At 40.0% G+C, this 13,795-nt stretch overlaps 1 protein-coding gene across 1 annotated transcript in view; it reads left to right on the top strand.

Moving 5' to 3' along the window:
- ano2b (anoctamin 2b) overlaps positions 1–13,795 on the top strand; it is a 61,873-nt gene that overhangs the window by 1,710 nt on the left and 46,368 nt on the right. Inside the window, exons 2-6 of the mRNA XM_053343962.1 lie at positions 480–866; positions 11,473–11,571; positions 12,009–12,160; positions 12,276–12,330; positions 12,439–12,490. Of these exons, the coding sequence (XP_053199937.1) occupies positions 480–866; positions 11,473–11,571; positions 12,009–12,160; positions 12,276–12,330; positions 12,439–12,490 (745 nt within the window). The remainder of the gene's footprint in view (positions 1–479; positions 867–11,472; positions 11,572–12,008; positions 12,161–12,275; positions 12,331–12,438; positions 12,491–13,795) is intronic.

The following is a 13,795-nucleotide window of genomic DNA, read 5'->3' on the forward strand; positions in this document are numbered from 1 at the left end:
TTCTTAGAGACCTGACCACCTGATTACAGCAGTAAGGAAATCTGCATTTAGGGAGTCTAAAAAGCTCCCATCATGCCCAGATCCTATAGAGCTTCCCTCTTGTGTCCTCTGTGTTTAGTCTCCTCTCTACTTTCCCTCTGTCTAAATAAAGAATAAAGCTGCCAAAGGTGAGCTGACTGCCCACTCTGCTGCTGAAGGTTCTCACTTCAGTGTTTTTGAGAACCTGCCAAAAGCCACTTCTACTTGCGTGTGCTGACAGTGCAGTAGATGTTTAAGTTCATTCAAACAGTTATTATATAACTGCACTGCTTTGTATGCTGTCTTTCAGCACTTTGTGTATGTTAAATTGAGTATTATATCTTACTGTTATCACTGTAAACAAATGATGGAGATGATTGGATATCTAGCAAAGTCCACCTGGTTAGCATGTACTTCCTGTATATTTTACATTCCCTTTGATTTCTCTCGTCTCCCTACAGGTCGTCAGTTCAACTTCAACTCCTCACGGCAATGGAGAAGGTCTTTACTTCTCTGATGGCCGACGGAAAGTGGACTATGTTCTGGTCTTCCATCAGCGGCGGCACAGCTCCTTACGATCTCCCGTCAGCACCTCAGTTTCGCACGACAGACTATCCATTGTTTCCAATGGTAACTTTCCCCCATCGGCGGGCTCGGATGTGGCGGGAGGAAGAGGAGGTGGCATTCCATTAGGGGAGGCTGCTAGTGCTGGCGAGGTGTTCATGGAGATTGGAGGTGCGGGAGGGAACGAACCAACGGAGCCTGCTGACCATGAGATACGTCTGATCAGACAGGAGTTTGAAGCCAATCTGGTGGAGGCCGGCCTGGAGATAGAGAGAGACAGAGATGTGAGTTTGTTTATGGTCAATATTACAAATACAAATATTACCCATTGACATATCCATCAGACATTCAGATACTTTTGCATTCATTTGAGGTTGTGTTTCTAGCCACCTGATGAATGTAATTACAATATTCAAACTGCTTTTAGCTCTCTTTTTGGTTTCCACCAACTCCTGAGGAAATTATCTGCCTCTTTGGTCGCTAAATCCTGCACTTTATTTACCAGTTAGTCACTAGCTTTGTTTGTCTGCTGCTTGGAACTGAGCAAGTGGTGTGAAGTTGAACATTTCTTCTGTAAAAAACTGCCTGCTATGGCTGGATACGGGTCACAAAACAAGCTAAAGATATGAGAATGCTAGAGCTGGGTCAAGAAATGCTGCGTCAGGTGGTATTCCTATGTGACTTCATTACTACGAGCATCACCTTTCACATGACACCTTTGACCTGTACTTTTCATGTATAAATATTGATTAGTGCAGCTTTGAGTGGATCAATAGGAGGTAATGGTCACAATCATGCTAAACCACCACAATGTTCCTTTGCTAGTCCAACAACAAAAAAGAAATACTCTCTTCTTCTAGTTATAGTCACACAAGTTGATATTAAGGATTGTCAATTTATAATTGATTTTGATCACATCACAATACCTGTAGAAGTAATCAGGATTGTAATGCCATAACTCAAACAGTATCCCATGGTTTGATACTCTGACTACATGCTATATGTTTTACTGACTTCACAGGATAAACCTTTATACAGAGTCTGATGTAACTGTCTTAAGCTATTTAGGGTGAGCGCCTACATAGTAACCTGGTTCAGATGGTAGAGGGAGGAGGTGGGTGTGACTTAGTGTACTGTTAAGGGTATAAGTTGTCTATTACAGGAGCAAGAACCTTGTGTCACGAGTACATGTCCACTACATGTTGAAATTCATCTTTTATTTCCCTTGTCTGTTTTATATGCTGTGTTCCTGCTGCTTTTAGAATTTATAGTAACAGAACATTCACCACTGCACGGAACACAGAGAAAGTAAGTCACAACCCAGTGGATTCATTAAGTTAATTCTGTTGATCAGTGTGCTTCAGCTTTAGAGCAAACAGTGCTGGCATGCTCACAGCCAAAGGCAAAACAAGATACTGTATCCACCTGTCCCAACGGCACAGTGCAGATACTCCAAAAACCAACAGTACAATACAAAATACATCCAAATCTGCTGTGTGTCAATAGAATATGATGTACAGGTACTGTAGGCCTATTTATTTAAAGAATGCAGCATATAAACTAAACATAATTAAGTAGTCTGAATTTAACATTTTTTCATGCATGTGGCATTTCACAATCATCTAAATCTAATTACTGGGTCAAGTTGCTTACAGAAAGCACACATTTGCATTTAAAAGTCAGTAATCTAATCAGTTTTTAAGGTGTAAACACTCACAAGCAATCTGCACCTTTCACAACTGTCCACACTGCCACATGAACATCAACTGAAATGACTGAAAAACAGTAGATATTGTGGCTTATATTGTATGGTGTCAACAGAGGACACTAGCTCTCAACATCCTACGATAAACCAGAGGGCATAAGCACTCATTATATCATCCTCAAACCATTTTCACACAGTTCCTTTAATTTTACAATTTTTAGCCTCTATATTGATATGAATATGTGAGCTGTTTCACTGTTATAGGCTCTGGTTTAGAGATCCCCTGATCTCTTGAGCATGAAGCCTCCATTAAATAAAACTGTTTATGCACAAACTGAAAATAAATACACATAGGTAAAATTAGGGGGAGTGCAATGTGGAAAACAAAAGCAGCGTAGCAGGTAAAATAAACTTTGGAGAAGACTAACCGAAGCTCACCAAGGGACACATGGCAGGACAGTTTGTATTAATACCAAATCTTTTTAACTGTGCACAAAATTAAATCGAACCCTCTTCTCAAAGTGGCATCTAAAGAATGTTACCATTCTGTGTCAGAAACAGCTTGTATCCAAGGGCAACACACAAAAGAATGCATAACTTGGTGCAAGCTGCACAAAACTTGCAAACCTGAGCGATGAGAAAAAGAAAAATGAAGTGTGATGAGTCATTCAGCCCTGCTCTTTCATCCAGAAAGACAAAGGAAACATTTATCAGTGATATCTTTTGCCAGTAGTAATGGATCTGTGTTGAATGCAGCCATGCTTACCTATAAAGACTTCTGATTGTTGTGCATGAGCAGAATAAACCTGGCAGAACCAGGGACAGCTCCTTTATCAACAGTCATTTCATGTTCCGAGCTTACAGTATTCAGACACACACAGCAGAGCAACTTTATAATAGAGACCTTCATGAAAAGCAGGATTATGTGAAACACTTCTATTGCAAGATCATTGAAAGTTTAATGGAAAGTTCTGAGACTCAGAGAATTGAAACTGAACTGAAAAGTGTTTCATTGTATCTTCTCGTATATAATTACTTCCTCTCACATCATAGAAATCAAGCTGTGTCTCCTTTCTGAACCCTGTTCTTGTTGCTTGGAAAACCAACATTGAAAGTGTTGACTGTCTGACCTCTTTTATGACCAATCAGCACTGCTAAGTGGCAGTTTATTGAATAAAAATCCCTTTGCTTCTCTTTGCTAATGATTGAGTGATTGAGCTACTTTCAAGCTAAATTCCTGTTTTAATATCTGATGTTTCTGTTATTTTGTGTCTAACACCACCTGTATGTGTAGCTGGGATTCTGTTGGATCTTGGACTTGGACTCCACATTAGGGCCTGATCGTTTCATGTGAGCTGCCAGACTTTAATGCCAGTCGATGTAGCCAACACAGCTGTGGTGCTGACCTCTTTGTATCGATTTACTAATTCACCCTGGAAGGGGTAATTTTGTTTTGACATGTACAAATCGCTGTGCCGTGATTGTGTGTTACATAGCAACCAGTACGTGTGTGTAGTTTAATACTGCTTTTGGTTTGCGTGCGTGTGTGTGTGTGTGTGTGTGTGTGTGTGTGTGTGTGTGTGTGTGTGTGTGTGTATGGGTGTGTAGTAGGCGCTTGGCAGAACACACAGTTGGTGTGCTCTGTGTAGTGGGCCTGCAGGCTTGCTGCCACAGAGTTGTACAAGTGTAGTTATTGTTGAAGTTACCCTTGTTAGCAAATGAACCACTGGTGCACTCTGGCTCCAACACCAAGAGGACTCATTTGACAAAATTAAGTGTTGGTTATTCCAGCTGTCGGAAATTTCAAGGAATGGGCTTGTAATTCTGTGATCCATTGTCATCCCTAATACTAAGCATTAGAAACAGAAGCAGTGATACAGTGTGGTTACCAATATGGTGTAATGATCAGGGAGCAGTTATTTGTGGTTTAAATGCAGGATTGTAGGACTTTTACAGTGAGATATCAAAGTACCTGATACATATGATGATAATACAGTGTGTATGTGCATGTGCATTCGTGTGTGTTGGCCGACAGCCAGTTGGCGGTGTGTGTGCGGTCTGCAGGCTAGTATTAATCAGATTGTTGACAGTATGGCTATGGAGCCTAAGCCAGGATGAGATTATCTGACCGACTGATAGCTCCTTATCTCCTCTCATGGATTGAGTAGTTGATCGAATGTTCTTACTGAGAGCAGGCAGTATAAAGAGGAAGACTTGCATTCCAATACCCCTCATTAGAATATCGTGAAGGATACTCTTACAGCATGACTGACAGACATAATTACACTCTTTCAGTCATCGCGTAACTCAGGATATAGAAGGTGCTGGCAACGTCTCATAGAAACTGTAGGCTTGCTGTTCCCCTAATGACTTAGAGACGTACACACAATCTGAAAACTTCATACAATATAAAGTCCATTATAATAGAAAGTGACGCATTGAATCAAAGTTAAAACATCATAATCTACTATATTCATGTGGTATTGGCTACTTCACAGAATAATACAGTGTAAACAGAGTCTCTAATCTACAATACATGAATGTACTTCACAGAATCACATTAGCTATCAACCTGTTGGCTTATGAGGGAGTTAAATGTGTGCCATAAGGTTTCAATGCACATTTTTTAAGGGATTGTGGTGAATGTAAGAGTTTGGTTGGGCCTGGTATGAATGATGAACCTTAAATTGGCCTTTGTTTCTTACAGCAGGTTGAAATATTAGTTGCCTGTAACAGCCTGTAGACTGATTTCAAAGTACAGGACTTGAGAAGGTTTTGCTGGGAAAATCTAAATGATGTGACTTATATTGGCGCCTATATCGAGTGCCTTGCCTCACTGTCTCGTTCCTCTACAGTGTCAACAGGGTCTAACACTATCTAACATTAGCTTAGACATAAAGTCGCTAATGTCAACAGTACCCACCACAACACAGAGTGTCCAACACAAACACAATAAAAAAACAAAAGTTTTATCTAGTGATGTCCATCTGGCCAAACAGCAATGTGACCAACCCCAAGAGAAAAATAGGGTCAATATTGGCAACATCTTTTTGACATCAAAGCCAATCACAAGTTACAGTTCATTCCACATCTCTGGCTTTCTTACTATTGGACAGGCAAGATAACATTACCACAAAGCATGTGAAACATATTGTGATACGACATACGACACAATATGATACAATATACTTCATTGTCCTCGTAGGGAAATGTGTCTTGAACTCAAAGGCTGTGCACATAAAAGCTTCCAGGTACCATTCAACATTGAATGAACCACTGAACTTGACCAATCATTTTATGAGCAAAACAGATCAATATATTGTAATACTGTAAATACTGCAAAGAACCAGGTGATCTTCCAATTGGCAGCTTTGCATGTTGGACCATGTGAGGAACTTTTTGAGGGACTTCATAATCCAGAAATAATCAAAAAGGATCCTGCACAGTTCTAAGACATTGATTTCCTTCTCCATTTTAGCCAATACAGCTGAATTACACTGGCTGCTGTTTAGGAGGCAATTTGTGTTCCACACAGCATATGGAATAATGAAAAAAAGTGCTGATACACTGCTTATCATATTTTTGGACAGATGTCAGGCAGTCTTGTCAGATGCTGTTTTGATGGCAGTGATATGATTGGTTATCAGTTAGTGAGGATGGAAAAGTCCCCACATTGCAGTTTTGAGTGAGTAAACTGGTGTTTTGTTCTCATATAAAGTTTGTCTAATGTAGCTCTGGGGAGATAAAACTGCCACACAGGACATTTGGATGATGATGATGACTCATTAATTAATGATGATAAAGATATGAATGGCATATAAAAGCATGCAAGCTCAAAGTTTAGTTTTTTTTGTTAACAGGCTGTGAAATGTGCCAAACTAACTTTCCCTGCTTGTGTCGAATCTGTTTGACTTCAGATTAATTGCTTGCCAGAATAAGTGTCTTAAATGTCAAACTTGTTGACTGTGTCAGAGGATTAGTGAGCTGACCTTTGATCTCTTAGGGATGTGCTCTTACAGAACACTTTTAATTAAATCACAGGAAGATGTTAATTCAAGAAGTGGAGCTGGGACCTCTAAAGAGTTCAGTCTGTTGGGGCTTGGGAAACAGAGTGAGTAGGATTAAGTGTTCGGTAAGATGTCCCTTTGGTAGAGGATGATTCTCTCCCTGCAAATTGCTGAAGAGGCACACTCCTTCTCTTACCACACCTGTCTGCTCAAACCCTCTTACACCATTGTGTTAAAGGGAAATGCTAATAACCACAAAACATAGTCTACTTACACTACTGATAATAACGGAATAATAACTGAATGGAAGAGGATGAGTTTTCTAATGTTTAAGAATTGCTGTAATAGTTGGAGATACTATGGATAATATTTGTTATATACACTCATTAATATCAGAAAAATATATTTCAACACATGATTCTTAGTGTCTCATACCCAACACCCCTTAAACCCCTAAACACGTGTGGCACAGCAAAGTTTATTTGGCAAAATTTGAGCACAGCCCATGCAGCTGCCCTGAAATCTGTCCCAGATTGCATTGGGTAAGAAGAAAAATACCCCCCAGATGAATTGTGAGTCTATCACAACACTAGAACTAGACAGACGGAGAGACATAAACACCTGTAGGCAAGTTAGATTTGACTATTCACATCGACATTGGAGGAAACACAGAAGTATATAGATAAAACATTTTAACCATTCGCAACAAATTATTCAGGTACTGAAAGGCAGCTGGCATGAACTGAAAGATAATAGAAACTTTTTTGGAGGGTGCGATTCAAAAGAGACGAGAGCCTGAGCAACGTGGAGGCTAAAAATTGGTATGGTGATGGGATCAGAGATGAAATCTTATTACAACTATAAATCTATTCTGTATTAAGCTTGTCACTTAAATCTAATACTGACATTTCGAACCATTTTGTACCTAGGCTTGTCCATTAAAATGACATTTTAAGACTCAAAGAGTGTGAATGTGTCGCTATATTAAAATGAGGTATAGAGGTATTCCATCCATATCAAACTGAAGTCATCAACCTGGGGACAAGTCCTCCTCATGATTTATCATCTAGATATAAATAACAGCAGATTTTGCTGCTTGCGACTCCAGTGATGAGTTCAGATGGATGGTCAGGTGGCTCTGTATCTGATAAATGTGTATCCAGCTTGATCCCTTCATCTGACCACCTGTAGAGCTTTAGGAGATCCTCTTAATGTCAAACCCCCTCGCAGCCATTCCCCCACCTCAATGACTTCCGTTTATAGCAGCCTTTCATGCCGTTTTTTCTCTTTCCCCCTCTTTGTGTTTTTGTCTTAATTTATCTTTCTCGCTGATATATTTTATTTTTATCTCCCTCTCTGTCTCTATCTCATATTCTCGCATCCACACCTCTACAGTATATCCACTCACAGTGTCACCCAGCCATCCTATCAGCCAATCGATCGCCATTTCCTACTCAATGAAGCCCCCCACACACACCCACCCACCTACCTAATGACGCCCCCGGCTGCGTCCTAGTTACCCCCGCCCCCCCACCCACCCACCCCTACAGAGATAAAGAGCTAATTGGAAATCCCTTTACTAATTAACCTTCTCCAGACTAAAAGGTATTTATATCCTCGGCTTTTTGATGGAGCGATAGGAAAAAAATAGGGAAGGGAGGATGACAAGGAAGGGAAAAAGAGGGGCGAGGGAGGAGATGATTGAATGTGTGCGAGTGGGTGAAATATAGATGATGATGGTGGAAGGTGGGTAAAAGAATGTGAAGGAGAGTTGAGCAAGGTATTAGGATGAAAGAAAAGACTGGATAGCTGTAGCATTCTTACATAACTCAAAGGAATCAATAATAAACATTAAGATCTAACAAGACTAATGCTGAGAAGACTGTTAGCTAGTATTCATCTGACAATGTACATTTAGAGTGACCAGGTCAGGTTTTGAGGTAAATCTGCAGGACTGTTTAATGTAGCATAGCAACAATGTAGGTACAATATGGAGAACCACTAGCTGTCACAATACAACTGTGTGAGATAAAGTTCAGCATTTTGTGTTTACAGTAATCATATTAAGATATATGTTTAACCTGCTATAGTACTTCACTGCTGCACAGGTTGTGGAAACAGTATGTTATCGTAGCAAGTTAGCTAACACTGGTTGATACTGCTAGCTGGATTATTAGACTGGGTGCAGTTACTCTTTATTTGAAAAGTTAAAGGTGAAATATGTAACTCTGACAGCAGACGTTTAAAATAGGTACTGTAGTCCAAATTCAAAATATTGTAGAGTTGTCTCCCCCGTCCCCTCTCCCCCAGACTCAAAGCTCACACAGGTTTTTAGGTTGGGTTGTATCTACAGTGGTTGATCCAGTTTGTATGATTGCTTCCATGGCTGCAGCAAAGGGGCATCAACCTGATCTCTACCACAACCTCTTAACACTGCATTACCGGGTGGTTGTATATAATGTGTTAAAATTATATCCCAGCGATACGATCAGGTTGAATGGACAGTGGGCCATATCACACAGTCCAAAACTAAAAAAGACGTTTTGGACTAGCATGCTAATTTCAAAGGTGAACATACACACTGTAGTATTATAGACGCAGAAGCCACTACTTTAAACTTAACATCTAAAAATATATCATGGTCCTTTTGTGCATTAATACAGTAAATATATTACATATTGGTCCATTATATGAGTTTTTTTCATTCAAGTTGAAATTTACAAAATGTGAACTCATTATGGATTTTCGGGGGAACTTTCACTAGCTCTTAATCACTGCCTTTATCTCTATGTTTTTAGTGTTTCATATAGTTCTGGTTTTGTGCTCACTGATGACAGTTTTCCTGGTAAGATGACCTTACAGCTGACTACTAAAATGGCAACAAGTGGGAATGAGATTGACACAGATACAGTTTGCTGTAACTGGTTTTATGACAGAAATAACAACTCTTAAATCTGCATATTTCATTGATCAACTGTTTAGTTGCTCTTAACCAGCTACACCATAGCTACCGTATCAACTGAAATCAGCTTGATTTACTGTCCTGTGATTATTAGGCTTCAGCCAACATGCATGATTGAGTTTATTCAGTATGCAGATCGTCTTCAATTGAAGCTAAAGTAAAACTGGAGTTACCAAACATTTGTATTGTGAATATACATAAAAGGTTGTACAATAAATATTTCACTTAAAAGAGCAGTTGACTCTACTTGCTCCATGGTTTCCCAGGGCAGGAGAAGACAGAGTGGATGTCAGTGAGTGAGAAGATAATGAAATATAAGAGGAGTAAGAGTGACAGTGAAATGACTCAGTCAGTCAATCAGTCAATCAGTTGGTGAAACAGTGTCTAGCAGGTAGCAGAAGGTACAGTAATATATATGAGGAGGGGTGGGGGAGGTTGAGGAGGAGTGAAAGATGTCAGGAGAGTAGGAGTCGAGAGAGGAGAAAGGGAATCGTTTCAGGTTTCCATCGTTTGCCATGCCACCTTTCTCTTCTCACTCCCCCCCTCTTACAGAAGCTGGTGGGGGTCTGAGGAGGGTAAGGTTACCTGGCTGTCGTCCCCTGCTGCCGTCGCTCTCTTTCATTTCTGGTTACACTCTCCCTTACACTGCAGACCGGCTCCATAACGCCTGCTACGTATATTCTAGAAGTAGAGTTTTCACTGCTGTTTTAAATAAGGGTCGTCATTTGATATTAAGAATTAAATCACGTACCTCTTGATGCTATTTGGAGCAGCCAATTAGCAAATTTCGCATATGCATCTAAAAAGTAGGTAATAATTACAGTGTAGGCAATGGACCATGATTCATTAGCAGAACAGGCTAGATGAGTCAGAATTTTAATTTAACATACAATAAATGCATTATTTCTCTTTGGAGGAGATGATTAGAACAAAAAAAGTACCAAATGTATGAGGAACAGGCTGCAACAACAAAGCGGTGAAGAAAAGAGCTCAGGGCTTTGCTTAAGGACTGAACGACAGAGGCTGCATGTATCTTTTATACACCAGAGTCATGCTGCTGGCCAAACTGGTTAGCCAAAGTGTTTCAGTGGGTCAGGGCGATGGCAGGGATTGGTTGTGTCTGGGTGTCGGATGTAAAAAGATAACTTGGATCATAGGGTACTGTGCCATCTGAAATGTTGAGTTGCAGCTCCAGAGGCCAATTTGAAGATTTAGAGGCAAAAACAGCTGAGAGGGAATTTGACTGCAGTGAAGTGCAGCACATAGCTAAAGCAGAGTCTGCTGGCTGCATTGGAACTGACAGATGGTCTGGATTACCACTTTTCTACAACAGGTAGATTCAGCCAAGCAATCTGGTAGGACAATTCCCAACACATAAAATGTTCAGAGTATTAAAAAATATATTTTGGTGGAAAACTTTAGCAAAGACACACTAATGTGCATGTACACAGAACTGTGAAACACTGGGAGTCAAACCAGTAATCCTTCCACTGTCATAGCTGGCACTCATGACTGAGCGCCTTGTTACAAAGATGACCAATTAGCAGCTCTCATCTAGCCATAAGCTACACACAGCATGAACAGGGCAGCAACACAATGTTCTACCTACTGAGCAAGACCACAAGACAGTATAGATCATTTAAAGGATATGTTCACAGTTTGTTAAGTTTGTTTTAAAATAATATTCATGTGCCCAAATGAACAGTGACACATGTTTTTTCTTGCTGTAATCATTCCTTCTATTCATACTAACCATTAAGAGATCTCTTCATAATGCACTTACAATGAGTGAGTGAGTGGTAGGGAACAAAATCCATTTTCCGTTACATTTGAACATTTATTTTAAGGTAATGTGAGGCTTCAGTCGTCCAAATTGGTCTAATCAAGGCAATCTCTTTCAAAGATACTGCTGGAAGATCTCCACTTTATCTGACTAATGCAGACAGCTTCATTTTATCTTCATATAAACTTTTAAAAACTGTTGTGCTTAAAGCGAGGACTGTGGATTTTGTCCCCCATCATTACACACATTATTCAATTAACGACACAAAATGTGCTTCAATGTCCATATAGGCACCTAAATATTGTTTTAAGACAGACTTGAAAAATAGTGAACCAATCCTTCAACGTGCCTTTTCCTGTCCATTGTCCATGCTGAATTTTTTCAACTTAAAGACTATATTGTATGTCTACATTAAGCTTTGTTTGTTTTTCAGTTAAAAACCCATGGCCCCAGCTTCACCCGCCTCCATGCTCCCTGGCCAGTTCTGTGTCGAGAGGCTGAGTTTCTCAAGATTAAAGTGCCCACTAAGACGGTAAGATCTCAAAGCATCAATGGACAAGTTCTTATTATATTAGACATTGTGTTTTTGAAGCAATGTAGTTGTTTCTTGCAATATTCATGTTAGTTTTATGGATAAGTGGTCCAAGACAGACCGCACACATGCAGATATTTAAAACAATAGTGGTAAATGTCAGGTTTTGGTGTCAGTCTTCCATTAAGCCTTATTTATATAGCCACTAAAGCCAAGAGAGCAATTCAGCAAAGACTACTGGGGTGAAGTCCAATGTCCTGTCTTAATTTATCAACCTTATTCTAATAGTATTATCAGTATGGGACCAGGGTTTAGTATCTCCAGGGCCACTCAGTGTTAAAAAATTCATTTATTTTCTGCACAGTAAGGTACTATGGACATAAGTGCAAGTCACCAGTGTAATAAACTGAATAATCCTGTGCTGTGTGTTTCATCAGAGTTACGAACTTAAAGAGGAAGGTGGTTTCAGCACTAGTATCAGCACACTGTGGAGGAAACTGAACCAGCCTTTCCAGCCCAAAGTATCGCTTCAGGACCATGGAAGCACCAAGTTTCTTTCACACTGCTTCTCTAGGGACAAGCTTCACTTGTGAGACTGAAACCAAAATATTCCTCTTTCTGACATCCTTGCATCCTTACTTAACATTGTTACTTGCTTGTAGACACTGTAATTATTCAGCATTCACACAGTGTTCTTCTCTCAGGTACAATATCACATCTAAAGAGACCTTCTTTGACAATGCCACAAGAGGCCGAATAGTAAGTCTTCATTCATATATGACCTGTTTCTCCTTTGAATGGTGTTTATGTCCATGGTTAGTTCATATCTACGGTATATGTATAGTCTAATTGTCATATTTTTTGTAGGTATATGAGATCCTGAGACGGACGGTGTGTGTACGAACCTGTCAAACCATAGGTGAGAATATAGCACACAATATAGTGTATAGACAACACTGTGTGTGTTTGTGTATGAATGACACCAGTTGGATCTAGCGGTATAAGCATCAGAGAAACTGGTGCACAAAATAGTCTGTGACTTTATCCACCTTTGTATTGGGGTAATTTTCTAAAAAAAGCAGAGGTTTAAGAAAGGTCATATCAGTTTGTTAAATACGGGTGTACTGACATGCTGTAGCAGTTGCTTGTTTAGAGTTAATAACAAAGGCTTTATGGTCACTAGCTCATAGTTCACAGTGACGTCCACCATTAGCTCAAGATATCAGATTGAAAAGTGAAACTTGATTGGATTATGAGTTTTTGCCTCGAATCCTCATAAAGGGTGGGAAAAAAGAAAATCTCTGCAATAGGTCAGATTATATGAATATGAGTATGAACAGTGGCTAAGAAGATTATTCAAAGAGTAAAAAGTGAAAGGTTTCGTGGAACACTCGTGTAACATCTTTAACCGTGACACTTGAGGGTGAAGTCAGAGATCGGTTGCAGTTCATGGTTGCACTGAAACCCTGAAATACACCTGGACTGTGTCTGGTAGACTACAGGTGAGCTGGGAAGTGATACCGATACGCTTTGTGGGAGTCCAGCGGGGAGGTGAAGTAAAGTGGAATGCAGTTGGCGACTCAAACAAGGAGTGCAATAATTGGGTAACTGGATGAGAACATCTTTTTAAACCCCCAAAATGTTTGGGAACAGCAGACAAAGCCTGTTTGCTTTCTGGCAACACTCTGCTCCCATCTGACTGTTCCTAGAAAGAGGCTACACTTAACACTTCCTGCAACCGCAGACATCCACTGGGACACGAGCAATTAAGGGTCCAGGCTTACCTCTTTTTTATCACTTTCCTAAGCAACATTTTACAAACCTTATCAGTCAAGACTTAAAATAACTAAGAAACACATTATTATACTTAAACTTTAAAGATGAGTGCACCACTGTTTGTCTGTAATAGACATCCTAATCTCCATGGCGATTTTCTCGATAAACTGCAAGTCATTCAGCATTTCGTACCTTAAGGTTAATTAGGGTCTTAGCTTTTATATATCTGTATTTTAATGGCATGCTGATAATAGCTGCCTATGCATATAAGAGAACCATTAAGCCCATATAGAAATCAGCTGACACCCTTTCATTTCCAGTGTCCACCATATGTCTGGTTGGCTTGCCCATCACAGCAGAAGGTCTCAGCCAGCGGGGACTGGTGGAGCTGCAGGGAAGGATGGGGAGAGAGAGAGAATAGTGTTGCATCTTTTTAACCTCTATTTTT

The sequence above is a fragment of the Scomber japonicus genome, chromosome 23 (assembly GCF_027409825.1).
Source record: "Scomber japonicus isolate fScoJap1 chromosome 23, fScoJap1.pri, whole genome shotgun sequence".
Classification (NCBI taxonomy): Eukaryota; Metazoa; Chordata; class Actinopteri; order Scombriformes; family Scombridae; genus Scomber; species Scomber japonicus.